This window comes from Leiobunum rupestre, chromosome 9 (assembly GCF_980474605.1).
Source record: "Leiobunum rupestre chromosome 9, qqLeiRupe1.1.hap1, whole genome shotgun sequence".
Lineage (NCBI taxonomy): Eukaryota > Metazoa > Arthropoda > Arachnida > Opiliones > Sclerosomatidae > Leiobunum > Leiobunum rupestre.
In genome coordinates this window covers 13002698-13030195 of record NC_143392.1, presented here as the reverse complement: position 1 = coordinate 13030195, position 27498 = coordinate 13002698, and the positions used below count along the sequence as shown (strand labels likewise).

Below are 27498 nucleotides of genomic sequence, written 5' to 3'. Positions count from 1 at the left end.
ATTTCAACTATTTTTTCCAATAAACCTGCTTCTTTTATTTGACAATACAAATTTATTTTATAACGTGAGTCTCCGAGAACTTTATTAATTTGCAAATTAATTACATTAACAGAACTTGACACGATATTGTAGTTCATTTCAGCTCCTAAGCTTTGGTTGTTCAAACCGGTTTGTTTACTAAAATAATGGCTGTCGGTTTATCAGACGTAGAGCTAATTGCGCGACGGCATTATCGGCATTTGAGATTCGATGACGTCAAATATTACATCAAATATGACGTCAAATATTACGTAGGGTACGGATGACGCAATATCTGTGAAACAAATCGTTAGTGAAGAAATAGAACTAGTGGCATACTTATGTTACATATGGTAATAGTTATAAGTTAATAATAATAAAATAATAATCAGCTAGGCTAATACCCAAGGCCTAAGTCATCAAGCGACTTTTGAAGCCATTAATTCAGGTGGCCGGGTTAAAATGCGTAGGAGGGTGGTGGCAAGCCCTGCATGCCACGAGATCGAGCCAACAGCTCCCTACACTAACTATTACCGTTAACCTTGACAAGTTTTTATGGAAGGGGAAACCGAAGAACTCGGGGGAAGTTCAGTCCTTCAGGTGTCTTAAGCGGCGTAAGCTTAGACTAATTGCCAAAACCGTCGCGTTCAAGCGCGCTTATACTAGTGTCTCGTCAACAATGAGGTTAAAATTCGAATAAATATAAACAACTTACCCGTGTCGATGGAACGGGTGAAGTTTCCATACTCGAAATTAACCAGGTCGAATTCGGGTACTTCAACGGGCCTTTCGATGACAATAGGTTCGTGGTCCTGCCACTTGATAACTATTTGGTCCGTGGTTTGCGCATCTAGGCGAAAATTGAATTAATACACCCGGAAATTAATCGTGTCGTAATAGAAAACAATAGCCACTAAAGCAACTGGGCTGGAAATGCGAAGGAATTCATCGCCGGAGGTGACACACCAACTACTTCCGCGCTATAATACGCCTCCCTCCAACAACAAATTTCCAGCCTCTTTAGCAAAGTAAAGAACGAGTTTAATCGAGCCCTTACGTACGCCCTAGCTCGAGGATTAGGTTTGAATTCGGGCATACCGGAAAGGAGGCGTTTAAGGGAGCGGTTCAACTTACAAGCTCCTAGTATGACGTGGCATCGCTGCGTGTCCAGAGGGTAATTTCGGAAAGACATGTGACACGATAAACGAAGCGTTAATCTGAAAAGAATTTAATTTAGTCTCGATTGTTAGCCGTTCAAATTAAAACCATAAATAACGTAAAGGATTCGGTGGCTCAAATTAATTGTAGGTATCCGGGGGGCGTTGCTTGGGGCGAATACGCCCCCTTTTAATTGCTTCTTCAAGAACAACAAAACCGGAAAATATTGAAGTCTAATAATCCCAAAATATATTACCAACAATTTCAATTTAGTTGGACCGATCGAGTATGGTTGAAATAGATCAACCCAATTTTAATGGTGGACGTGACGAGTATGTTAAATAGTTAAGGCGAAAAGCTTATATTTACTTTGATCTTAAAGGGGAACGGCCAAGCTTTTCCAAATATGGCCTTATTTCCGTATCAAAAGATTAACAAGACGTTCAATATACTAACACGTACCTTTTTTTTGTCTTGAAAAAATAGCTTTTGGCCCAAAAAGTTTAAACGAAAAATAACACCAGGTGTTTGGGTTTGAATTTTCGCCGCCCTCTTAGGGGCTGCCGCCAGCGCCCCTAACCCCGTATGAGCGATTTGCGAACTATCCTAACTTTTAAATTCGCGCAATTTAGGCTTATGTCTCTTACAACTGGAACGCGCCGCGCGAGCGAAACATATTTTTTGCGTCTTCATCAGAGCGTGCTTTTACGTTGTTTTTCTGTCTCACCGACTTCTCACCAGGTGTCGCGGCGGACGCGCGCTTTTCGATTTCCCGAAATTTCTTTATTTTATTAAAAATTAACCACTCAATATTTTTTGACGCGGTTTTCGCAGTAAATTTTAGTTTTCAATGGGCTATAGGGCTATCTAACTGGTTAAAGCTTGACCGTTCCCCTTTAAGACTATTATTAAAATAATAAAACAATATGGATTTATACGAAGTCATCTATTTTGTAATATTATTATTAGTTGTAATAGAAGTGTTTATTCACGCATAAATGTTTTGTTGAAGATTGAAAACGATAATGACTTTTTAACACAACGGTAACGTTTGTTTTTTATTTGTATCTAAGTCACGTAATAAAAATAAGTAAAAAATTGCGTTTTAATGATATATTAAGGGTCTAAAATATTAAAAAAAAACCCCTCTTTAGGGTTAATATATACACCATTAAGGGGGAAGAATACAGTAAAAGCCTCTTTTTCGTTCAAGCTGAACGTTTCTGTTTTAACAATTACATAATTGAATTATATTTTTCTTATTAGGCTGAACCTTCCTCTAGTGCTTAAAATAATTTTGATAATTCTAATATTAATAGTTAACGGGATATAAGGTCCTAACTAAAGAGTAGTTTGGGCGCTTGCCCAACTTGTTTAGCTCCGGGGGTCCGAATTAAAACGTAATAACTTAATTACTTTTAAATTTAAAATTGTAAAAATTATTTTAAGCCGTAAACAAGAGGTTGCTCTACACTTAAATAATAATTTTATAAGTTAAAATACAAAATTAAAAGAGTTCAGCTTGAAATAGCGCGAAAGTAGACAATGGCCACTGTAGTCTTCCCCCTTAAGGGTTTTTTCTTGTCCCGAATTTAAAACATGAAAGTGTGTATAAACGGTGTTAGTATAAAGTCATCAAGCGACTTTTAAAGCCATTAAAACAGTGTAAATAAACACCCTAAAAAGAAAAATGCTATTTAAGGTGTAGAATAACATCCATTATAAACATGTTTCTCCAATGACCATATAAATCATTATGTAGCTAAGGACTGACAAATCAATAGTTGATTTTATAAAATAAAAAGTGGTCTTTCCCAACTTGTTAAAATGTTGCTCTTACGTCACAAGATCTAGTTTTATTAGTATATTCTTCGCACGAGCGATTTGCACGGGCGCTCGAAAAACCTATATTCCTCTGGCGACTGTAGCGCGCGCTCGTAGACATGTAAAAGTAAGAGACTGTGACGTACGAGCAACATTTAAACAAGAACGCCACGTTACTATATAAAAAGAACTATTGCCAGGAATCCATACCTCCACTTGGAATGCTTATCCTGCCGTATCGCGCATGGTTACTACATGGTAAGTTCACTCTGACGGCTTTGGCCCCGCTTACGAGATAAAAAACCCCCTCTGCGCGCGCTCCCCTCTCACGTTGTTGTTTGTTAAGTTAAAAAAACCGTCAGCCACATCGATACGAAAATCTGCGGCGATAAGCATTCCAAGTAGCGGTATGGATTCTTGCTATACACTCTTTTTAGAAACGATTACCGGGCACCGCCATTATCGTACAGACAACCAACGAGCAAGCCCTCTATCGCAGAAATTTCAACTCCCCAAAACCGGTTTTTCATCACCCTCCCCGTAGACTGTAAGGTAATGGCGGTCGATTTCGAAGGCGCGTTTAAGAGTCTATAGACTATTGAATTTGCGATTGTATTAGTTAGTTATTTTCAAAATTGAAACTTTTATTTATAGTCATCAAACGAATTTGGGAGTAATTTCGAAGATAATGATTAGAAACTCTTTAAAAATAGTTAATCCACTTCAATCTACGTTGGGAACCGCAATAAAGACGTGCACAGTCGGGCGTGCACAGTTGTATATTTCACCTTCATTTTACTCAAATCGAAAATATTTTTTATTATAATTTATTATAATTTATCAAATACAATTTGATGTTAAAACTCGTCTCGACTTAATACACTAACAAGGAGACGACCCGAGGTGATTTCAATCGATTTTATTTAAATTCGGGGGATAAGTAGACCTTTATGTTACTTGAAATTTCCCAAAACGAAAAAGTTTCGATGGGCTTTAGTTTTGCCATGGCAACCAAAAATGTTTTTGATAACTTAAAACCTACTTTTCCCTATGGAAATTAACATGGAAAAATCGCAGATTTTAAAATATTTTAAAATATTAAAAAATAAATCATATTGAAAATAAACTATACATTGGGTAAATGCAAGTAAATGCGTGTAAATTTGGGAAAAACTAGAAAATCGGGTAAATACAAGTAAATTTGGGTTAAATTATTTAAAATGGGTAAATGCAATTAAATTGACTAAATTTTGGTTATGAAAGTAAATTGGATAAATTTGGATAAATTCAAGTAAAGTGGCGAAATTTATGTAAATGCCATTAAATTGGCTAAATTTGGGTAAATTCAATTAAAGTAGATAAATTTAGGTAAATGTAATCAAATTGCTCAAATTTGGGTAAATTCAAGTAAATTTGGGTAAATGCACGTAAAATTGGTTAAATGTAAGTAAATTTGGGTAAAATAGCCAATTAACTAGCATTTACCTAAATTTAGCCACTTTACTTGAGTGTACCCATATTTAGCCAATTTAATGTCATAAACCTAAATTTATCCCCTTTACTTGATTTTACACAAATTTAGCCACTTTATTTAAATTTACTCATATGAATTGCTAAAATTTCAACTTTTTATGCTAAATCTAACGTTAGCTATGTCATGGACAAATAAAAGATCAGGCCCGTAGTGAGGATTTTTTAGTTGAGAGGGCCCGGCAAATTCCTAAGACTTACGAGGCTTAGCTACTTCAAAATGAGCTTAAACGTCCACACGCAAATAGAAATTGAATTTCAAATCACCTTAGTTTGATCTTTATTTTACAATGACTTGATTAATCTCAATCAAGTCGATATCGAATCCAAAATGGTGTAAACTGAGAACAAATTGAGAACGTTCTATTATTCTAAACCCATAGCACGTCACTACACGGAAAGAATAAAGTGAAATAAGCCGCGGTTAGTATACTTGGATAAAACTGAATAAAAGACGGTGCCTTATAGTCTAACAAGTACTACGATAAATTAACATTATAGGTCAATCAATATTTGCACTTGATTACGTGCCATATTATTGTTTCTGCTACAGCTAAAACTTTCAACTTAAAATGGTGAAAGTGATAATAATATAGTAAAGTAAGGTACACGAAAGTAAATATTATAGTTTGGACAGTTGGACTTAACTATATGTTAATATGCTCTTTTTTATGAATTTTGTTTAATTTGATATTTTTCTATGGGCACAATGATATTTTAAGGGGGCACAGATACATTTTGAGGGGCCATTAATATTTTGGTCTATCAAACGTAACCTTCCATTTGTGGCTGGGAAGAGGGATGGACCGGAATAGGCGTCTCAATAAAAGCAGATCAGCGAGTCCCCAAGGAGTAATAGCACTGAGAGCGTAGAATGGAAAGCTAGGTTTTATTTAGTCCTTGTCTCCTGGTTTTGAAGAGGTGCCGAAAATAAGACCACATTTTAGGCGGTAAAAGTTATATAAAAGTTTACTTCGACAGGACAAACACGTGTGCAAAGGCTTGTCTCTTTTGTGAAAGCATGGTGAAAGTGAAACGCAAAATCTATTTTATAAGTCGGATGGAAGTTTGCTTAGTTGGTTGGTTACCGGTTGAATTGGCAACCCTGTTACCGCCCAACCGAAAATATTTCAGATCAGTGACTACGTCATGGGAGAAGCGAAAGGAGAGCGGCGTTTATTGTGACGACTAAATATCCGGATTATATTCCCGGTCTGTATTCGTCGCTATAAAAATCCTTAAAAGTCTGTGACGTAAGTTGTACCCCAAGTGATGGCCCTAAATGGGTTAGAGTGTGCAATAACTGGTGGCTTTACCGGGGAGTCGGGGTCCGGCTCTTGTAACCCATAAGGGCGGTGGCGCACTGGGAGATGTTAGCTCTGATCAAATGGTCCTATCTCCACCTCCGACTTCGGTCAGGTTTGGGCTGGATACTGAACTTCGGTTCAGGCTAACGGAGAGGGTCCAGGCAAACTGGCCGCCTCGGCGGATTGGGTAGCCTGCTGTGGGGCGGCGAGCCTCCATATGCGGGCACGGCGGTCCTGTTTCCCGGCCTTTTGGAGCCCACCGGGATCTCCGGTGCCAGCTGTGCCGGGTTACTTGGGCTGCTGTGTGCTCGTCGTTCCCCTTTAGGAGCTCTTTCCAAAGGGTTTGGCTCCTTACCTTCATAGGTAGGGTGTCGGCTGGAGTTGCTATAGCATCCATTCTAAATCCCACTGCTGTGTGCGAAGTGGGGATTGGTCCACACATTGCTGCACCTTCTGCTGGGTTGAGTGGCTTGCGTCAAAGGTGAGACCATCAGTAGTAGGGTTCTGCTACCCATGCTGGATTTGTCACCTGTCCGGGCTAGGTGGACGCTGGCGTAGGGCACTATGATGATAGGCCTCCGGTGGTATGGTCTCTGTTACTAGGTACACCGGGCTATAAATTCTGACACACTGTACCCCAAGTGACGGAATTCCGTGTTTGTAACATTTTAAAAGGTGGCGCTAGTAGTCGAGGGCTACTTTGAGAAAACACGTTTTAGAGAGGAATCAGAGGATAGCTGCCTTGAAGAACCGTTGATTTGTCTATACAAACGTAAAAAGATTTCGAGTTCTATAACAGTCCTCGATCGCTTCGCCAATGTTATAGTCTAAGCTAGATTCTGCTCCTGATCGACAGATTAGGTAGGGCAACGTTTAAGAAAAATATGTACTTTGCGCTAAAAGCGCTTCTACGTTTGTACTTTGTAGCCTATAGGTATGAGATAAACGTTAAAGAATAATATTAGACGAGAGACTGGTTCGATATTAACTCGTTGATGGGCGGAAAAAAGTTACTTAATAACATGCTAATTCCCCCTGATTGGAACTTCTGGGCAAACACTCTCTGATGCAGGGGGGGACGATAAAGAATCTATCCCCCCCCCCGCAAAGTTGACACACGGAGAAAGAAAGAAAAAACTAGTTTGATTTTAGCGAACACAGAAAGGCGTTTGAAGGCAATTTCTTAAATTGAGTTTTGGTAGCGAGCTAATAAGGAAAGACATATTGTTCCCGAAAGTTACTCCGACGAAGTGATTACCCAACTCACCGAAAGTTCCAACGGAAAACAAAATTATTGATCTTAATAATATTAACTTTATCTATTAACTTATAAATTAAACAAAAATAACGGCGGAACACGGTAAATTCGGTTTTCTTATTTTGGTCTTGTCCAGCAAATAAATTTGCGTGCGAATACAAACAGGCAAAAGTATATAATATTTTAATATATATGTATCCAACCGAGGGGCAGCTCACTCCAATGATTATTAGGACACCTTCGTATGATTAGATCATGATTAGATTTGATTAAATTTAAATCTGTAGCTGTGGCTGCAAAAAGATTAAAAATGATTAAATCATGATTACATTTTTAATCACATTTTGTGAACATACGCTTTTTGGGGATAAATTTTCTATCAACGGAATCCGAGAAATACTTATCGCCTAAGCCATATATTATAAACTTCTGATAGAGGTAAAATATACGTTTGCACAAATGTTTAAGTTGCGGAACGAAAGAAAAATGAAAATTGCTTTTTACCTCTCCGAGGGGACTATGTCCCCTAGGAGGGGTTTTACAATCACCGTGTCTGTCTGTCTGTCTGTCTGTCTGTCTGTCTGTCTGGGCGTACTCATTTTCGGGGCAAAGTGTAATCACCGCGTTAGCAGTTTCTTGGAATTAAGGAAAAGCTTTTTCCAAAAGAGCCCTCTTTTTGTCATTGGGTGTAATATAAATATTATTCAATTTGCGTTAGTATCGGGCGGGATTCGAACCCGAGCCCTCCTGCACGATACATGTTACGCTTCACTGAAAATTAGAAACTCTTCCGAGGAGAGGTATATTTTGGCTTGCCAACTTGTTAAGTAATAACGTTTTTCAAAAATGAACAAAACTTATTTAGTATACTGGTAAACTACAGAAGCGTAATAAAATTGAAAAAGCATCGATTCGAAAATGTTCCGCATAGATTCGGTATAAAGGTAGTGAGACGTATAATTCCAATTACAACTTTGTTTGGAATAGGTTAGGGCGACGCGAATCGATTCGGTAAACTTTTGTACAATGCCTAAAAGTGCGGAGAATGACAAGGTCACCGATTCCTATTCACGAAGAAAAGGTCTTATTTGAAAAGGAGAATTGAAAAACGGAATCTAGTACCTCATGCTGTAGAGGATTCGTCCATCGGGCGACATTTTGATGAGAATGTTGGGAACGGTGACCAAGTGGAAGTTGGCCGATTTGACGTTCCGGAAAAAGAGGTCTGGTTTCCAGATCCTCGACGATATGTCCTCGCCGTTCAAGGTCAATGTCTCGTTGATATGATACGGGGTCAAGTCCAGTCGATGGTCCAGCCACAACTGACGAAGATATATGTCCATACTGTACTCCTACAATTGCAAAGGAATGTCTTCTCTAAAGTTTAATCCGACACAAATGAACGATACTTGGCCCGAACAATTAAGTACCGGTACCGGGAAGTAGAAGAAATTCTAATTTCAATTAAATTACGCGAAAAGGTAGAAAAGTCCATAATTAAAAGGGGGCCAAAAAACTAAAGCCGAAAAAATTGAGGGGCTAACCACTTCTTTAAATTCTGTATACCGATTACAGCGAGTACAGCCGTTGATAGTGCTAAATCTGTAATCGATTACGCAATGATAAAACTAAAAACTTACTCGGACCCAGAGTTGTTCGAGGATAAAATTAAAACGCGAAACTTGGACCAAATAGATCTTCGAGTCAAAAGCAAATTAAAATGGAATTAAAATAACCAGAATTTTAAGCGGTAGAACAGTTTCGCCCGATTTGGAGCTCATTAGTATCACGCAGGGAAACTGGCTCGTGACTAACTAAACCGAATAAAGAAGACAACCATAAACAATAAAAATTTATTTAAAAACGCGTTGCGTAGCAACGGAAAGCCAAATAGTGGGATATTGATGGATAATGAAATGTATGATGAGTTAAAGCATAAGTCTATAATATTGTTCCATAAGTTTGTCACTTTGGGGAATATTTTACTGAGAGCTATAGTAACGGAGCGATGTCATCACAAGAAGAAAATCAAAGGCTACGTGTGATGCGCTAACAAGCGGACGCAAAATGGCGACGAAGCCCTTAATGTAGTCTGTCTTGCGAATAGCTCTCAGTAAAAATTTAGCATGTGAAGAATAGGAATTGTCACACTTTTGTAACAAAATTATACAGTTGTGGTTTATTAATTTTAATTAAAGTCTTGGTCTAAAACCAATAGATTTCATCTTTCCTAAAATGGTTAAAACCATCAGTCAGGTATATAAATCGTATCAATTTCCGTTTTTATTTCCTGGAATTATCTTTTTACCCTTGGTTTTCTGAACAACTGAGTTTTAATACTGACATAAAAGGTGTTTTATCGTTCACCAAACAATTCAAGTCTATTAGGGGATATGTATAAGATAAGCAATCAAAGACACCTTCTGGTAAGTGGAGAAATAATAACCAAAAGGTTCTTTCATCGCCATTAACAATGGCCGCCTACAACGGAATTCTATGGAAGGCCCGTTATTTATCGGGTCAATGAAAAAGGGGCCCAAGCTCCCGGTAAACAAGGAGTCGAGTGGAGTCAAGGAAATGAAAGAGAAACAGTTCGTATTTCTCCTCTGGGGCCCAGCGCGGATTCTTATCGTGGCAACTTCGTCGGTTCAGCGCCACAATGGACACCTCGATCTCATCTACTCAACTGAAGTGTCTAGTTGTAATCACTTTCCATCAGCGCACGCTTAATGGGAGAGGGTTCCCTTTAATAACGATAATAGAGTCACCGGATAACTGCGTACCAAAGTGGGATGAGAATCGCCTTAAACCGCCATAAAACAAGTTGATCGACGTGCATTGTCCTCATCTATACGCCTTCTTAACGTACGGTTAATCAATAGGGTCACTAAGGGGGTACGGATAGCGCGTGGTGTCACCCTTAGAAGGTGTGATACTCTTATCATAGTATATTGGTATCTTCATTCGTTATTCCCCATTCGCTTTAGCGTATTCAATTTTATTATACAGAGTGAACACTAAAAAATGATCCAGCGCTAATAATTGAAAAGCTATTTTTCCTAAGAATTTGATATTTTCAGATTGCATAGCATATGCAGGGGGCTATTAGATGAAACAAAACTAAATGACCTGGACCATGTCCTGAAGGGCATTCAAAAGCTATCTCGAGATCCGTTGGGCTTAAAGACTCGGTTCCAATTAGAAAGATGTGCTCCATCGCGTTGTATGCCGAAGTGGCTCTGAACCGATGTAAATTGGTTCAATAGAAAGCTAAGATAATTAACACAAAAATAAGAAGGTTAAAAATAAAAATCTTCAATGAGTAATTACCAATATTAAAACTTATTTCAATTAAGCTCAGATTAGGTCGGTTAAAATAAATATGGATCTAAAAAGTGATGGCGAACACTTTTCGAATTGGAACCGACCTTCCAAATCTAACGGTTTTCGAGATACATTTTGAATGACCTTGAAGACATGGTTCAAGGTCATCCAAATTTTAATAGCATAAGATCTTACCAGAGTGAATCGGTTCTGAAAAATGAAGTACTTTCTAAATTATTAACACCTGAGCATGATCTCTTGGACATTTTTATTTATGACCATCTAATTTTTTGTGTTTTTTTTCCTGGACGTAAAATGCGGTGACGCACATCTTTCTAATTGGAACGGAGTCTCTAAATCCAACGGTTCTCGAGTTTTTGAATGACCTTGAGGACATGGTTCAAGGTCATTGAGTTTAGTATCATCTAATGACCCCCTGCGCGTGCTATACGATTTGAAAATATAAAATTCATAGGAAAAATAGCTGTTCAATTATTAACTCTGGGTCGTTTATTAGTGGACACCCTGTATAGTTTAAGTTTGCGCAAACAAAATGTTGATTGTGTAACTACAAGGTCTACTGCCTAATAACAATGCACAATTTATGTTAATGATAGTGTGTCACAGAGCGATTGTGGTATCGGAAGTGTAGGAAGAGGTAACGCGTCACATTCGAATCTCTTTGTAGGCTAAAATATTGCCAGGCTATAGTGTAAACACGGACATTCTATTAACAGGACGAGAGACCACCTCGAACAAATGTTTGTTCACAATCAGAGCCAAAGGGAGTCGATGTAAACAAAACGCGACTTCACGTTTTAGAGTGTGTGTTTAGAAATTTGAAAAATAAGAATGTAGTCAGTTTTACAATCGTAACTTATTTCTATTTATGGAAAATCTAACGAAAACTTAGTTGATGGATTCCCCGTAACAAAGTCTGCTAGCGAACTTAATTAACCCTCGGCTCCGCCATTTGGTTTGTTTACATCGACTCTGTAAAGGAATAGCTTGGGAGAGCTAGGGGAATCACAAGAGGGGATGGCCTAACGACTGAAAAATAGGCCGCTTAAAACCAATTCGCTGAAGTTAGAAACTGCGCGTACTTAATCGAAAGTTATATCACGAACGATAATTAAAAAGGTAAACACCACGAATTTAAAATAAGAATGAGTTTAATATAAAAAGTGAAATACTGATAACTTGGGCTCACAAAATTTCACATAAAGGGTTCCGTAAAATAGCTACAAGAGGAACAACAACGCCAAACGTTTTTATCACAAAAACACATTAATAACACAAACCCTTTTTTTTTGGGTTTTTAAAAACATGCGCGCGCTCTTTATTAGCGCGCGTAGATAAAGGTTATTTGAATTTTGACAGTTTTATAGATACATATTTAAAACATGTTAGTTATTAAATCAAATTACGAAATATCGGAATATATTTAACAGACTCCCCTGTTCAGCGTGAGAGCGTGAGAAAAATTTACAGAGCTGCCAAATTTTGGGGCAAATAACGATTAACATGGGCAATGTCCATGGTGTAATGGCGGTAAATTCTAGCAAAAACGAGTTTAGGACTAAAATTCCAAAATAAGCACTTTCAGAAACCAGACAAAAACGAATTGAGTGTTTATAATAGTCAATTCTACATTTCAAATCAATAATTTATTTTTACGAAATAAACCATATTTTTACCGTTGAAAGCGTTGCAATTTTCAATAGGCCTTGGCAGATACGTAGGCGGTTATTTCTCGGGCACCATTACCCATTGAGTTGGGAATATTAATCTAGAGATCCAATCAAATCTGCTCCCCGCGAAACATGTTTTTGAAAAATACGAATGTGCCGTCTGCTCTAAAATGACGAGCAAACGTTATCATATGACCCGTGGCGCCATCCATTATTTTAAAGAAAAAAAATATTTTTGCTTGAAAACGCGTCTTATTTGAACAAATCATTGAGAGATAGACGGCGCCACGGGTAGAATGATAACGTTTTCTCGTCATTTGGGACGCCGATGGGAGCAGACGACAGTATTCTTATTTTTAAAAACTTGTTTCGCGAAATACTGAAATCCGACGTTTCGATTGGACCTCTATATTAATATTCCCAACTCAATGCCATTACCCGCCACTTCCAAAGTACAGCTCGCGGGAGAATAGTTATGCTAATACCAATAATAAAACTGCCAGCTAGAGCTATATTATTCAGGGTTAGAACGTCGGAATAGTCCCAAAGTTATTATTTAGAAATTTCAAGTAGCATTCGTAATTAATGTTCCTTGTGGGTTCCTTGGAGTTACCGCACCGTCCGCACCGCTCTTACGTCGTTAGTGAAGCCTTCAAGCCACTATAGTGGAATCGCTCGCTAATATGTTTTGGTCCCTTCAAAAAATATATCCACTTTAACTTTTACGTTTTATAGAACGAATTTCGCCATTTCGCATAAATTATTTATTATTTCATTGCGATTGCATGTTGCATTCACTTAAATTTCGGTTATAAAGTAGCGATTTCAAAAATAGACTAACTTTTCAATTTTCAGAGGCGAGTTAAATAGATTCGAAGCACGCGAACATTGGGAGAAGTGCGTTTTGATATTCACCGTTTCAATGTTCTTTAGCAGAACCCTCTCACAATGCAATCGTTACGCATTCTCAATAGACGCTTCAATAAAACATCACCAAGGAAATTGCCAAGAAGTAATATTTCCGAAAGCCAGGACCCGCGAGTTACTGTTTATATAGTGCTTGTTAAAATAATGGAAACGTTTCATCTATACGGTATGCAAAAAGCGTTCCCTTCTAACCAGGTAGCTTTTTTGACATTATAAGGCTTTGCAAAAACACACTACGTTCTGTTTAGATGTGAAAAGTTCCCATTATTTCAACAAGCACTATATAAACCGAGACTCGCAGATCCCGGCTCTCGGAAATAATACTTCTTGGCGATTTCCTTGATGAATGTTTTATTTAAGCGTCTATTAGAAATTGACACGACATATCAGTCAAAACGACATGAACAATAACAAGAGGTCAAGGTCAAAGGACAAAACTTTCGGACGTATGATATACTAAACTATCCTCTTTACTCCGACATTGAAAGACATTTTTAGAATGACCATATATTTTGATGAAATTCAGTCTATTCAGGCCAAGAATTTATTTATCTAAAAAACAAGAGGTAATGATAGGTAGTAAATTTGACTAGACGAAGGTTATATTTATGAGAAGTCGAAAATGGTAATAGTGTGTATTCACGAGGCGGGGCCTAACCCAGGTGCTCACTGCTTTTCGTAACGTCTCCGTCCTACCTTTCACAAGCCTTTGCTTCGTAACGGACACAATGCCTTGTGGAAGGCAGGACGGATACGAAACGGAGAGCCAGTGGGCGCCTAGCCTTAGTCCCAATTTCGAATTTCCCGCGTAAAGACCAAACCGCCATCTCGGATCGGGACGGTTTTAAAAAACGTCGGGTGGCCATATTGTCTGTGATATCTCCTAGTCGCTAATCGTGATGCTATTAATTTTTAAAATTAATTTAAATAACGATAAGGATAAATTTTGTGCTGGATATGCCGAAGGCATTTCTGGGAGTGGTAAAATTAGGTATATGCGAAAAATATGTATTTGCGGAAATATAGAAATTTGTTGGCATTGTTTAAAGGGATCGATCACTCACAACAGGGGAAGGCATAGGGGTCACAAAAAAACTGGTTTTGAAGCACACTGCAAGTCTGGATTTTATGTTACCCCTATGCCTCCCCCTGTTGTGAGTGATCGATCCCTTTAAGTCTACACCTTGTTTACCAGTAATCTTCAGCCATAAATGCTTTCGCTGTTCCGATAGTTTTAAGGTTTCAGGGCACTGATTTTTTATAACGGCTGGAACTTGGAAAAATCTCAAATCTAATGGCTTATAGCGTCCATTTCTATTACCACAACCTTGTATTGCACATTTAGACATTTTCACCAGTTATCTGCCAAGGCTTAGAAACACAGCTAAACTTCCAAAATTGTGTTAGACAAAATGGCCACCGGCACAACTCGCGATAAAAAAATTCGCTCGTTCATCGTCATCAAACGTCATTCGTATAAGGCGTGGCTTAGACTAATACGTCACAAGAATACACACGCTTAAATCACGTTTGGGCCTATTTAAGAATCTCGACTAAAAATCAAGAATCTGAATGACGACGTTGAGACGGTCCACGGGCCCCATGAGCTAGGTGTCGTCCGTCACGAGAGGGGAAAGGAAAAACGTCACCAAGACGGACGTTTTAAGGAACTAATGAGATACCGGCCTGATTTGATTGACTCTTAAGGGGGAGCAGTGGCGTCGCTAGGGTGTTTTAGGCGGCACTTGAGCCACCTGTAAAATTTCTGAAGCGCCACCTAAAATTCCCGAAAAGCGCCTCCTAAAATTCCGAATTTTTCCAATTCACTTGGCGAAAAGTTTCTTCGAACTTAAAAATGGGCATCAAAAATTTAATTTTCCTAGTCGGCCTCAAAGTTTCAACTTTACAAACCTTTTTGGGAGCTCCCCACCTCCCTCATATCCCTCACTAGGACGCCCCTGACTAGTGCTTATGGCTTAAGGGCCACCAGTTTTGAAATCCTGGTGACGCAACTGAGGGGGAGGAGAAAAGCTGAAAATCATCTCAACATAGGCTGCGTTCAGTAACTCTAAAAAAGCTCAGCACTGAGCTCAACGGTCAGTGGTTTTTTACTGAACGGGTTTTTAGACTTCCGGTTTCGACGTCACGTTGCCCGTCCGTTGAGCGACGAAGTCATCGGCTGTCAGAGCTTGGAGGAATAAAACAAGTATACAGGAGTTGCGGAGAGCTGCGAAATCGGTTTCGTCAGTGACCGTGAACTCGTGCGAGACGGAGGGGTTCAAACGCGACTAGCGCCAACTGCATACGGAATTTTGCAACTATTATCGTTTTATATCATTGTTTTCGCGTCGTCTGGTTTGTTTTATTCCTCCAAACAAATACGAGTCATTTTGGAAAAAAGCGCAAAGAATTTAGAAATGTTTCAAAACAAACCAGACGACGTGAAAACAATGCTGTAAAATGATAATAGTTGCAAAATTCCGTATGCAGTTGGCGCTAGTCGCGTTTGAACCCCTCCGTCTCGCGCGAGTTCACGGTCACTGACGTAACCGATTTCGCAGCTCTCCGCAACTCCTGTATACTTGTTTTATTCCTCCAAGGTAAGAGCAGGTTTTTCCGTTGCTGAACGGTCACGTGACGTCGCAGCACGGAGTAAGGCTAGCTGCAGACGCCGCAACAGACGATATTTTACAAAACTTACAACAAGCGTAAAAAGCGTTGAACAAGATTCTACGTCACGGTAGCAACGGCCTCAACGAAAATAATTTTTCAGATACTTCGTTAAGAGTTACTGAACGCAGCCATAGTCATTATCTCCAAGTATAATTATAATAATAATAATAATAATCAGCTAGGCAGTATAAATAAAAGCATTCTTGTTCAGACTAAGCGCTCTTTGCCTCGTACTGACATCGTCACGTGCAGGAAGCCATGCCCGACTATTAAGCCACGGTCACACTAGAGTTTAAAGCCCAGTTTAGGTCGGTTTGAACGCCAGTTTTGACCGCCGACGATAATTCTTGGCTCTTACGTGCGAAATCGCTTCACCCCGGTTCGCTTATACCCAAAGCTTAACGGCATTTCAAATTATGACCGGAATTTTGAAAAATTTTCCTAAAACAATTAGTTAATCATGTTTACTATACATACAGTAATATTATTTGACATTATTTAGAATTTTATTTCCATTATTTTGGAAAATACGAGCAATTTGACTTCCCCGCCTTGTCGTTTTGAAAGCGATTCTAAGCGAAGTGTGAGCCTGGCTTTAGTTGATTTTATAAAAGGAAAAGTGGTCTTTCCCAACTTGTTAAAATGTTGCTCTTACGTCACAAGATCCAGTTTTATTAGTATATTCTTCGCACGAGCGATTTGCACGGGCGCCAGAAAATGCTAAATTCCTTTTGCGACGGTAGCGCGCCCTCGTAGATTTGTAAAAGTAAGAGACATTAAAACAAGTCGCGTATTTATCTTTTTGGTAATGACGTCAATTATAATCTAATGATTTCGACTTACTGACAGACTTCTGAAAGACAATTATAAGCTTAATTTCGTACTAACCATGTTGGCCGCGTTGACAGATCCCAAGCTATTGACGTACATATTGACCTGCACCTGGGTGGGAGAACCTGGTTGTACAAACAAAATCATTAGAAAAACAAAAATCGAGGAAACGCAATCGGAGGGCCCAATTACAAGCACCCCCGTCCACTCACCGGTTCCGTAAGAGGGCCAAGCTCTCTTGTCGTAGCCCTCCAAGACGCCGTCGAGGAAGGCCAGTCTGTGCGGCGTCTGCTGCGACGCGGTCTGCTCCTTGACGCGATTTAGTAGCTCCGTTTTCTTATTATTCCTGGACTCTTTGCGCTTTCCTTTGGCGCCGTCATCCGGTCCGCTCTCCTCGTCTCCGGGGCCCCCTTTGATCAACGCCAGCCTCGAGGGGGAGCCACTAGAATCGGAGCTGGTGACGCCGCCGTTGCCGAGGGCTGATTTCTCCGTCGAGCCCGATTCCGCCAGTCCCGTCTCGCTCGCCGTCTCATTGCCGATAAATAGCGTACTCTCCGCCGTGGCTCTGCCGAGGAGATTAGAAAAACATCTTGAGTAGAGATCGGCCATTGAATACGAAATTATACAATTATTTATTTTTATTCATAACCGACAATAGAGCGTTCTATAAAATCGGCCCAAAACCGGCCAAACTTTTCATACAAACTATAGAGCTAGTTCAGCAGGACTAACAACGTTTGTTATTCTTTGGTTTAAGAGAATTCAGCTTATGAATATTTTAGAGACGTACCTTTTAGGAGTTGTACGTGGGAGGTGTTGAAGTATGTTTGGGGTTAAGAATATTTTCATGATCTAAGTTTCTTTTTAAACCCGTGGATTTGGGACTAGTATTTTGCTTATTTGCCATCATACATTTATTACAAAAATCATTTAAAATAAGAAAAACGGCGCGGAAAGCCGGAAATGAGTGAAGCCTAGGCTAGCAACTACGCTAGATAAATATTTTTATCTCACACTAAAAACCGGCCAAACATTCACCTCCTTCGAACTCAAACGGGGGAAAGCACATCACACCGATTTTATAGAACGCTCTATTATCCAAAAATATCAGAAAAAACCGATTATTTTTGCATGTTAAATCGTTGTTTATTCGTATAAAATGTTCGTAAATAAACAGTTAACCAAAGTTTTTATGATTAATCGAAATTTTGCCGGTTTATTTATTTGCTCCGCCGATCTCTAATCTTGAGGGAAGTTTGACAGTTTTAATTGTCGACTACTTTAATTCGGCGCTGAGATAAAGAAAATACGGAAATCTACTCCCGCAAATGGGCAATTTTCGACCGGGAATTTCTCATCAACCGCCAGAAACAAAAAGATGCCGTTCTCCGCAACTCGGCTACGCGTCAGTGGCGTATCCTGGATTTTAATTCGTACTTGGGTGTGGGGACTCTCAATACAAATTGTACAAATGTTTCAGGGGGTAATGGGTTACCCCCTCGCTACGCCACTACTATAGGAGTGGCGTAATCGTCTCTACAAAAGCAAACATTTATTCACTCTGCCATTTTATCCTGAATACTGGCAAACATGTCTAAATTATCCATGTATTTTAAATACTAATAATAATAATAATAATCAGCTAGGCTAATAAAACCCAAGGCACCACCTTAGGCCTAAGTCGTCAAGCGACTTTTAAAGCCATTACTTCAGGTGTCCCGGTTACAACGCGTTGGAGGGTGGTGGCAAGCCCTTCATGCCACGCGAGCCAACAGCTCCCTATACTAACTATTACCTTTAACCTTAACAAGTTGTTATGGAAGGGGAAACCTAAGAGCTCGAGGGAAAACCCCTTAAACCAGTGGGGAGAGAACTTTCAAACTCAACGCGGAAGGAGTTGTTCCGAGTTGTCACCCAGTGCCACAAGCTGGGATCGAATAGGTACGTTATGCAGCCGCCATTAAAATAGAAAATATGGAAGAGGAATAGCAACTCTAGGCTTTTTGGTCAAGGCTTTTAAATGCAACTCGAGGTTCTAAAGCTAGAATTTTGCGACGGGTACTTATGGTTTCTATTCCTCTTCTATATTTTCTACGGTAGACCTTTAATATTTCCAGTAATATACGGACTCCATTTAACAAAGCCGCTAATGCTAATATATCGCCTTGAGTATAGTGCTCCGCCATCCAAAATACATCAGACCGTCTGCCTCAACTCCTTAACTCGTAAATCGCGACGGTTACGCCAATACGGATTTCGTACGTTACGACGATGCGAAGAACGTCCAAGCGGAGACGTGACTTCTCCGCGTTGATATTCATAATCCAAAAGAGAGTAAGATCAAACGCGGGGAAAAGGGTAAATTTAATAGTACGTACAAATGACAGACTTCGGGAAAAACAAAATTTTAAAAGATCTGCAAACGCAAATTCATATATCGGCATTTTCCATTCGAATACAAAATGAGGAGACGACAGAGGGTCGGATGGCGGGATGGGCTCAAGTTGCTCAACGGCGAGTTTAAAAGGAATTACCAACTTTAAGAAGAAAAGAGACTATAGCGATAATTCCTGGTTCACACTTGCGAAATCGCTTCACCCCGGTTCGCTTATAGCCAAGGCTTAACGTCATTACCAAATTATGACCAGAATTTTTTAAATACTAAAATGTATCCCAAAACAATTAGTTAATCATGTTTACTATACATACAGTAATATTATTTGACATTATTTAGAATTGTATTCCCATTATTTTGGAAAGTACGAACAATTTGACTTCCCCGCCTTGTCGTTTTGAAAGCGATTCTAAGCGAGCGGACTCGGACGAGTCGGCGTTGCTTCCCGAACCAACGCGAAGCGATTTCTCACGCTGGTTTCGAAAACTAGTTATCTAAAACGAAACGATTTTAGGGGTAAGTGCGAACATGGCCTTAGAGTTTAAAGATATACAGAACACGGAGAAGATGAAATATATATTCCGGAAGTCGAAGGCGAGATGTTGGATAGGATTAAGCCCTGGGCGTGTAATTATTTCGGTCTTTCGGCTTTTGCGGAAGGTCGCCCCAAAGATCTTACGCTCGAGCCGAAAGCGGTGACTGACCAAGTATGTACTAGAGTGTCTCCATTTGCATAACTGAAGAATTAAGCGTCCAATCCTTTCTCTTTTTTGGCATTAGCCGAGTGAGTTATTCTTTTGGAGAGTATTTCTTTTTCTGTTATTGTGATTAATTATTTTTTCTCTCTTTTAAAAGGCGGTTAATTCTATTGTCTTAACGTAATCCATGGTAAAGATTTTGCGGAATTACCTCGGTTAGGGAGTATATCAACGGATGGATTTACAATTTAACAGCCCTTTTAAACGGATGCAAATTTACGGTTTATTCTCTCGTGCCTTCAGACGGAAAAAACTAACTTTTTGATGATGATTGGAAGAAATCCACGAGGAATAATTTAACGAAAAATCTTCAGTCAAGCGTCTACGCCATAGAAGTTTCCAAAAGGAATTTAGCGGTATTTTTTGAACATATTTTTACCACTTTTCCATTAAATTTAAAACCGTTCATAAATATAACCCGAATCTATACTGATCTTTCCAGTGAATGCGTAAATTCGGAAATATAAAATTGAAATGTTTTGTTTGATTTTTTGGAATTCAATGAAATAAATTATATTAAATTTGAAGCTTATAATATAACTCTTACGAGAGAAATACCCCTAAGCGTACACCACATCACTGCTCAAACTTCATCATTTGAATAACTCCGAATAACGATGTAAAATGTAATACATATATTGCTTTGAAAAGTCACTGTATAACGTATTTATTTTTGTCTTCCTAATTTAATTTAGCAAAATCAGCGAGAGCCTGCGAAGGAGCATGTTTCAAACAGTATAGGGATATGTATACCCCTATCGTAGAGATAAATTATATAGGCCGTTTTATCTAATGGGCACAGTGGGCACTGTGTCCAGGACCGACGAAGGTCTTATTTCCCCAGGACCGACGAAGGTCTTAGTTCCCCAGGACCGACGAAGGTCTTAGTTCCCAGGAGCTTACGAAGCTCTTAGTTCCCAGGGGCTTACGAAGGTCTCAGTTCCCCAGGACCGACGAAGGTCTTAGTTCCCCAGGAGCTTACGAAGCTCTTAGTTCCCGGGGCTTACGAAGGTCTCAGTTCCCCAGGACCGACGAAGGTCTTAGTTCCCCAGGACCGACGAAGGTCTTAGTTCCCAGGGGCTTACGAAGCTCTTAGTTCCCAGGGGCTTACGAAGGTCTCAGTTCCCTAGGACCGACGAAGGTCTTAGTTCCCCAGGACCGACGAAGCTCTTAGTTCCCAGGGGCTTACGAAGGTCTCAGTTCCCTAGGACCGACGAAGGTCTTAGTTCCCCAGGACCGACGAAGGTCTTAGTTCCCAGGGGCTTACGAAGGTCTCAGTTCCCCAGGACCGACGAAGGTCTTAGTTCCCCAGGACCGACGAAGGTCTTAGTTCCCAGGGGCTTACGAAGCTCTTAGTTCCCAGGGGCTTACGAAGCTCTTAGTTCCCAGGGGCTTACGAAGGTCTCAGTTCCCCAGGACCGACGAAGGTCTTAGTTCCCCAGGACCGAAGAAGGTCTTAGTTCCCAGGGGCTTACGAAGGTCTCAGTTCCCCAGGACCGACGAAGGTCTTAGTTCCCAGGGGCTTACGAAGGTCTTAGTTCCCCAGGACCGACGAAGGTCTTAGTTTCCAGAGGCTTACGAAGGTCTCAGTTCCCCAGGACCGACGAAGGTCTTAGTTCCCCAGGAGCTTACGAAGCTCTTAGTTCCCAGGGGCTTACGAAGGTCTCAGTTCCCCAGGACCGACGAAGGTCTTAGTTCCCCAGGAGCTTACGAAGCTCTTAGTTCCCAGGGGCTTACGAAGGTCTCAGTTCCCCAGGACCGACGAAGGTCTTAGTTCCCCAGGAGCTTACGAAGCTCTTAGTTCCCAGGGGCTTACGAAGGTCTCAGTTCCCCAGGACCGACGAAGGTCTTAGTTCCCCAGGAGCTTACGAAGCTCTTAGTTCCCAGGGGCTTACGAAGGTCTCAGTTCCCCAGGACCGACGAAGGTCTTAGTTCCCCAGGACCGACGAAGGTCTTAGTTCCCAGGGGCTTACGAAGCTCTTAGTTCCCAGGGGCTTACGAAGGTCTCAGTTCCCTAGGACCGACGAAGGTCTTAGTTCCCCAGGACCGACGAAGCTCTTAGTTCCCAGGGGCTTACGAAGGTCTCAGTTCCCTAGGACCGACGAAGGTCTTAGTTCCCCAGGACCGACGAAGGTCTTAGTTCCCAGGGGCTTACGAAGGTCTCAGTTCCCCAGGACCGACGAAGGTCTTAGTTCCCCAGGACCGACGAAGGTCTTAGTTCCCAGGGGCTTACGAAGCTCTTAGTTCCCAGGGGCTTACGAAGCTCTTAGTTCCCAGGGGCTTACGAAGGTCTCAGTTCCCCAGGACCGACGAAGGTCTTAGTTCCCCAGGACCGAAGAAGGTCTTAGTTCCCAGGGGCTTACGAAGGTCTCAGTTCCCCAGGACCGACGAAGGTCTTAGTTCCCAGGGGCTTACGAAGGTCTTAGTTCCCCAGGACCGACGAAGGTCTTAGTTTCCAGAGGCTTACGAAGGTCTCAGTTCCCCAGGACCGACGAAGGTCTTAGTTCCCCAGGAGCTTACGAAGCTCTTAGTTCCCAGGGGCTTACGAAGGTCTCAGTTCCCCAGGACCGACGAAGGTCTTAGTTCCCCAGGAGCTTACGAAGCTCTTAGTTCCCAGGGGCTTACGAAGGTCTCAGTTCCCCAGGACCGACGAAGGTCTTAGTTCCCCAGGAGCTTACGAAGCTCTTAGTTCCCAGGGGCTTACGAAGGTCTCAGTTCCCCAGGACCGACGAAGGTCTTAGTTCCCCAGGAGCTTACGAAGCTCTTAGTTCCCAGGGGCTTACGAAGGTCTCAGTTCCCCAGGACCGACGAAGGTCTTAGTTCCCCAGGACCGACGAAGGTCTTAGTTCCCAGGGGCTTACGAAGCTCTTAGTTCCCAGGGGCTTACGAAGGTCTCAGTTCCCTAGGACCGACGAAGGTCTTAGTTCCCCAGGACCGACGAAGCTCTTAGTTCCCAGGGGCTTACGAAGGTCTCAGTTCCCTAGGACCGACGAAGGTCTTAGTTCCCCAGGACCGACGAAGGTCTTAGTTCCCAGGGGCTTACGAAGGTCTCAGTTCCCCAGGACCGACGAAGGTCTTAGTTCCCCAGGACCGACGAAGGTCTTAGTTCCCAGGGGCTTACGAAGCTCTTAGTTCCCAGGGGCTTACGAAGCTCTTAGTTCCCAGGGGCTTACGAAGGTCTCAGTTCCCCAGGACCGACGAAGGTCTTAGTTCCCCAGGACCGAAGAAGGTCTTAGTTCCCAGGGGCTTACGAAGGTCTCAGTTCCCCAGGACCGACGAAGGTCTTAGTTCCCAGGGGCTTACGAAGGTCTTAGTTCCCCAGGACCGACGAAGGTCTTAGTTTCCAGAGGCTTACGAAGCTCTTAGTTCCCCGGGACCGACAAAGGTCTTAGTTTCCCAGGACCGACGAAGGTCTTAGTTCCCAGGGGCTTACGAAGGTCTCAGTTCCCCAGGACCGACGAAGGTCTCAGTTCCCCAGGACCGACGAAGGTATTACTTCCCAGAGGTCTTAGTTCCCCGGGACCGACAAAGGTCTTAGTTTCCCAGGACCAACGAAGGTCTTAGTTCCCAGGGGCTTACGAAGGTCTTAGTTCCACAGGACCGACGAAGGTCTTAAAACGGCACTAGTTCTGATATGAGGGTAAGTAACATAATAACAATAAGTATAACAATTAGCAAAAATTGTCACGTAATTTTCAGTGTTATTGCGAAATCAAGGTTTTAGTTCAGCACAGAGCCCCCTAGTGTCTAAATATATCCCAGGCAAAATAAACTTCTACCAAGGACGATAATAATTAATCATTTTGGTAGCTTGTCCAAGTCGGAGCTGGGCCAGAGTGTCAGTGTCGAAAAAAGGTTCAGTCATAAAATTATCATTATAAGAATAAAAAGTGCATACTTATGACAATATGCTACTTATGCTAAAACTAATTCTAAAATGGTATTACTGTAACTATAGAACTACGCTAGTTTTTTATTATTCAGTGTTGTATCGTCTATACAAGTGGAACACTTATTTTTAACAAGGATCCTATAAGTTAGAAGGATATGAGGCTAGGGACGAGAAATGGCAGCGCCGTCGGCGGGTCACGCGCGATAGAGAATCCGTCTTTGGATTCCGTCAAGGACAAAACATGGAGGAAGCGCCGCCAAAATTTGTCCTTGAGGGAATAGAAACAAGACGTCCCACGTTTAGAGGCTCTCTTAATATCGACGGCGCTGCCGGCGTTTTGAAAACACGGGCTCGCCGGAGGGCTACCTATCCTTCTAACATATAGGATCCTTGTTTTTAATACGCTACTTACGCGTGAGCTATGTGAAAATTTGCATAGCATTAAGAAACTAAGGTCCAAAGCTTAAATAAAATGAATTTTAAAGTTTGCAGATCAATTCGAATTTAACTGATTTCTGTCATTGGCAGAATATCGGGCGTTGGGCACTGGTCATCATCTTTTCTAACGAATGCTCGCAATCAAATATCTGCCGGCGAACAGGTGGATGGGACAATGGATTTATTATCATAACTAAGCGGACCAGTCATTAGCGGGCTTTTCGCGAGTTCTTTCTCCAGTCGCCCACCCGCAGCCCTTCTATCCGCGGTCCCTCTCAATTCGATTAAAATTCAGAGCGGGCTTGTGGAGGAGACGTCAGTCCAGAAAACTAATCGCGCCACAGATTTCACCAAACGTCCCAATTCTAATTGTTTCCGCTTCCTCAATGTTACAAAATACTTCAAAGTTTTATAGGCCTTTGAGTTTATTTGTATAGCGGGAAAACTAATATCTAGGGCGACGGAATGTCTATGGTCCGAACACCAGTGTTTACATTGAAATTAATTAAAGTTGCTTGTGGAAGGCACCGACAAAAAAATAAGTAAAAAAGTGTACGCTATGAAGGGGAGCCGTTTCTGCCCCCTTCGGTGCGCCACTGTTTGTATGCCTTCTCACATAAATGTCTAAGCAGGACCTTTTATTTTTTATTTACCAAAGATTTCACAATTACCGTACTTAAGGGGGAAGAATACAGTAAAAGCCTCTTTTTCGTTCAAGCTTAACGTTTCTGTTTTAACAATTACGCAATGTAATTATATTTTTGTTATTAGGCTGAACCTTCCTCTAGTGCTTAAAATAATTTTGATAATTCTCATATTAATAGTTAACGAGATATAAGGTCCTAACTAAAGGCTAGTTTGGGCACTTGTCCAACTTGTTTAGCTCAAGGGGTCCGAATTAAAACGTAATAACTAAATTACTTATAAATTTAAAATTGTCAAAATTATTTTAATCAATAACCAAGAGGCTGTTCTAGACATAAATATTAATTTTATAAGTTAAAATACAAAATTAAAAGAGTTCAGCTTGAAATTGCGCGAAAGTAGAGTATGGCCACAGTAGTCTTCCCCCTTAACACTCTAGCTCGTGTTAATTTACGAAGGAAAATCATTCGCATTCGGTTCAATTTAGTAGTCTGTGTTACAGATTATTACTAAGAAATAGAATTGTAAATCTACCATCTACAGAAAACGCTTGCTTTTGAAAATTAACAAGGCTATTTTCCTTCGTAATCTTTAGACTCAAAGGCTTGTTCAAGAGTTCCTTAATTGCTCACAACGGCTTGAAGATTGTTGAATTAATCATTTTCTTTCTAAAATGTATGTTTTCCCTTTTCGCCTCGAAAGAAGTGTGGATTTTCTTCAGGTTTTTAATTAACGCCATTTTCCTTCACACTTTTTTTAGCGACGAAATAAAGTTAATTACTAGAAACCCCGTTTTGTCAGCTTTGATTTTGATTGATATTATATTTTCCTGTGGCGTTTTATTTTTTTTTGAAAACGCCTTGAAACGGACAATACAAGAATATAACTAGTCACGCCTGTCACTAATGTAATTGTCATTTCTTGGAAATTTAAATAGAAATACGTCTAAACTAACATAATGTACAATATTAAATGAAAAAACACAAAATTGTTTTTTGTATTTCGTAAGGATTTTCATAATGCATTTTTAAAGCATCGGTGCATATCGTTACGTTCTTTTATGTTAGTAAAAACGCAAAAGAATAAACTAATTAAATTGCTTAATAAGAAAGGTTAAAAATAAAAATATAATAATGACAATTGTTTACATGATTTCTGGTAAATGCAAATGAACATAGCTCGTACAAGTTTATCTTACACTGTTCTAGAGAAGGCTTAGCTTATCTAATATCAAATCACGTTCTTAAATTGCATTCGGGTAAAGAGTTTTATTGGAAAATGTTAAAAATATTAAAATATTAATATTGTAACCCGGCCACCTGAATTATTGGCTTTAAAATTCGCTTGATGACTTAGGCCTAAGATGGTGCCTAGGGTATTAGCCTAGCTGATTATTGTTATTATTATTTACTTATTCTAGTAAAAGCAAATTTACTTAACTACCGTATGAAATAATCATATTAAGTTAAAATTAGTTTTCATACAGTATTCATTTAATTTATACTTAATGTAGTAAAATTGCTTATTTTAATCATATTAAGTAAGTATTCTCGAAAGTGCGGATCAACAAGCGACGGGGAAAGAACTAATTTTGCCAAAAGAGAGAATAGGGAAGAAGAGGAAGAGAAGTGTAAGTTGAGACGGCAGCAATGAGCTTAATTTGATTACCTTTGAGTGGTAGTGGTTTCGTAAGTGGCCATCACGCAAAAAACCAAAAGCACGGCGCTGGCGTACGACGCGTCGGGGTAGTGGACGCTGAGTCTCCGCCGAATCATAATCTCGTAGGTAGCCTGTTTTTAAAATCCCGGGATGGAACTCCGCGTGGGGATGTGGAGACTCTGCTCTTGGGCTTCTTGGGACGACGACGCCGGTAATTGGAGACCGCTTTCTCGTACCATTCTCGAGGCTCGAAAAACGGGCTCGCCAAACACCCCACCCGCGCGAGCGACACCAAAAAAAGAACGAAATTGAAGTAAAGTCCCGAAAAGAAAAGATTCCCGATTCTTGGGATTCCTTCAGCCCGGCGCTCGATAACTTTGTTCCGACAGAAGCAAGGGATCGGCTCGGGGGGAAGGGGCTCTCCCAAAATCACCGTTTCCTGAAATTAGTGACTTTTCTTCGTGCCGTGTCAAGCGAGAATAGCTTACGTAAGTTTCGTTTCTGCCGGTATAAAACACACACGTGGATTCCGCGCGAGCCGTAGCGCCGCCAACTGCTCCAAAGGACCCCACACAACTCTCTGTCGCGAGACGCTCACTGGCCGCCCCACACTGCTTGCGCGAACACTTTCTCTCGCCGTTCTATCCCGAAGTAGCTCCGAGTAACAGGACCGCGGTTCATTCGCTTGTTTTTGATACTTGATTGAAAAAAATTCTTTTTCTTTTTTACATTTTGTGGGCTTGTTTATTTTTGGTTAAGTATCATAGATTATTTTGACAATTACGATTTATTGACCCTTATTTGATATGGGCTACTTTCAGTAAAGCTTAACGGTCTCATACCGTTTTACGTTTGCGTTGATTCCGTTGAGACTTTTTATACTGTCTTGTTGAACGCTTTTTTACGATTGTTGTAATTTTTATAAAATATCGTCTGCTGTGACGTCCGCAGCTAGTCTTCCCGCGTGCTGTGACGTCACGATTCCGTTTAACAACGAAGAAACCGGCTGGAAGAGCAGGTTCAAATGTTTCAGCAACGGTTCAGCAACGCTACGTCACACCCGAAATGGAAAAAAGCGTACAGTAGAAAACCGGTTCCGAAATCCTGCAACGTTTAATTTGTTGCAAGCTACTGAACGTAGCCATAGACTGAATGACAAACGTCGCTTCC

General features: G+C 40.7%; 1 protein-coding gene across 1 annotated transcript in view; it reads right to left on the bottom strand.

Moving 5' to 3' along the window:
* The window catches only part of LOC149926595 (glycine receptor subunit alpha-2-like), a 49335-nt gene extending 22891 nt beyond the window's left edge, over positions 1-26444 (bottom strand). The window contains exons 1-6 of the mRNA XM_090157721.1: positions 26338-26444; positions 16754-17106; positions 16599-16666; positions 8218-8447; positions 1153-1235; positions 734-868 (exon numbers count right to left, since the gene is read on the bottom strand). Of these exons, the coding sequence (XP_090013847.1) occupies positions 734-868; positions 1153-1235; positions 8218-8447; positions 16599-16666; positions 16754-17106; positions 26338-26444 (976 nt within the window). The remainder of the gene's footprint in view (positions 1-733; positions 869-1152; positions 1236-8217; positions 8448-16598; positions 16667-16753; positions 17107-26337) is intronic.
* Between the last annotated feature and the right edge of the window lie 1054 nt (positions 26445-27498).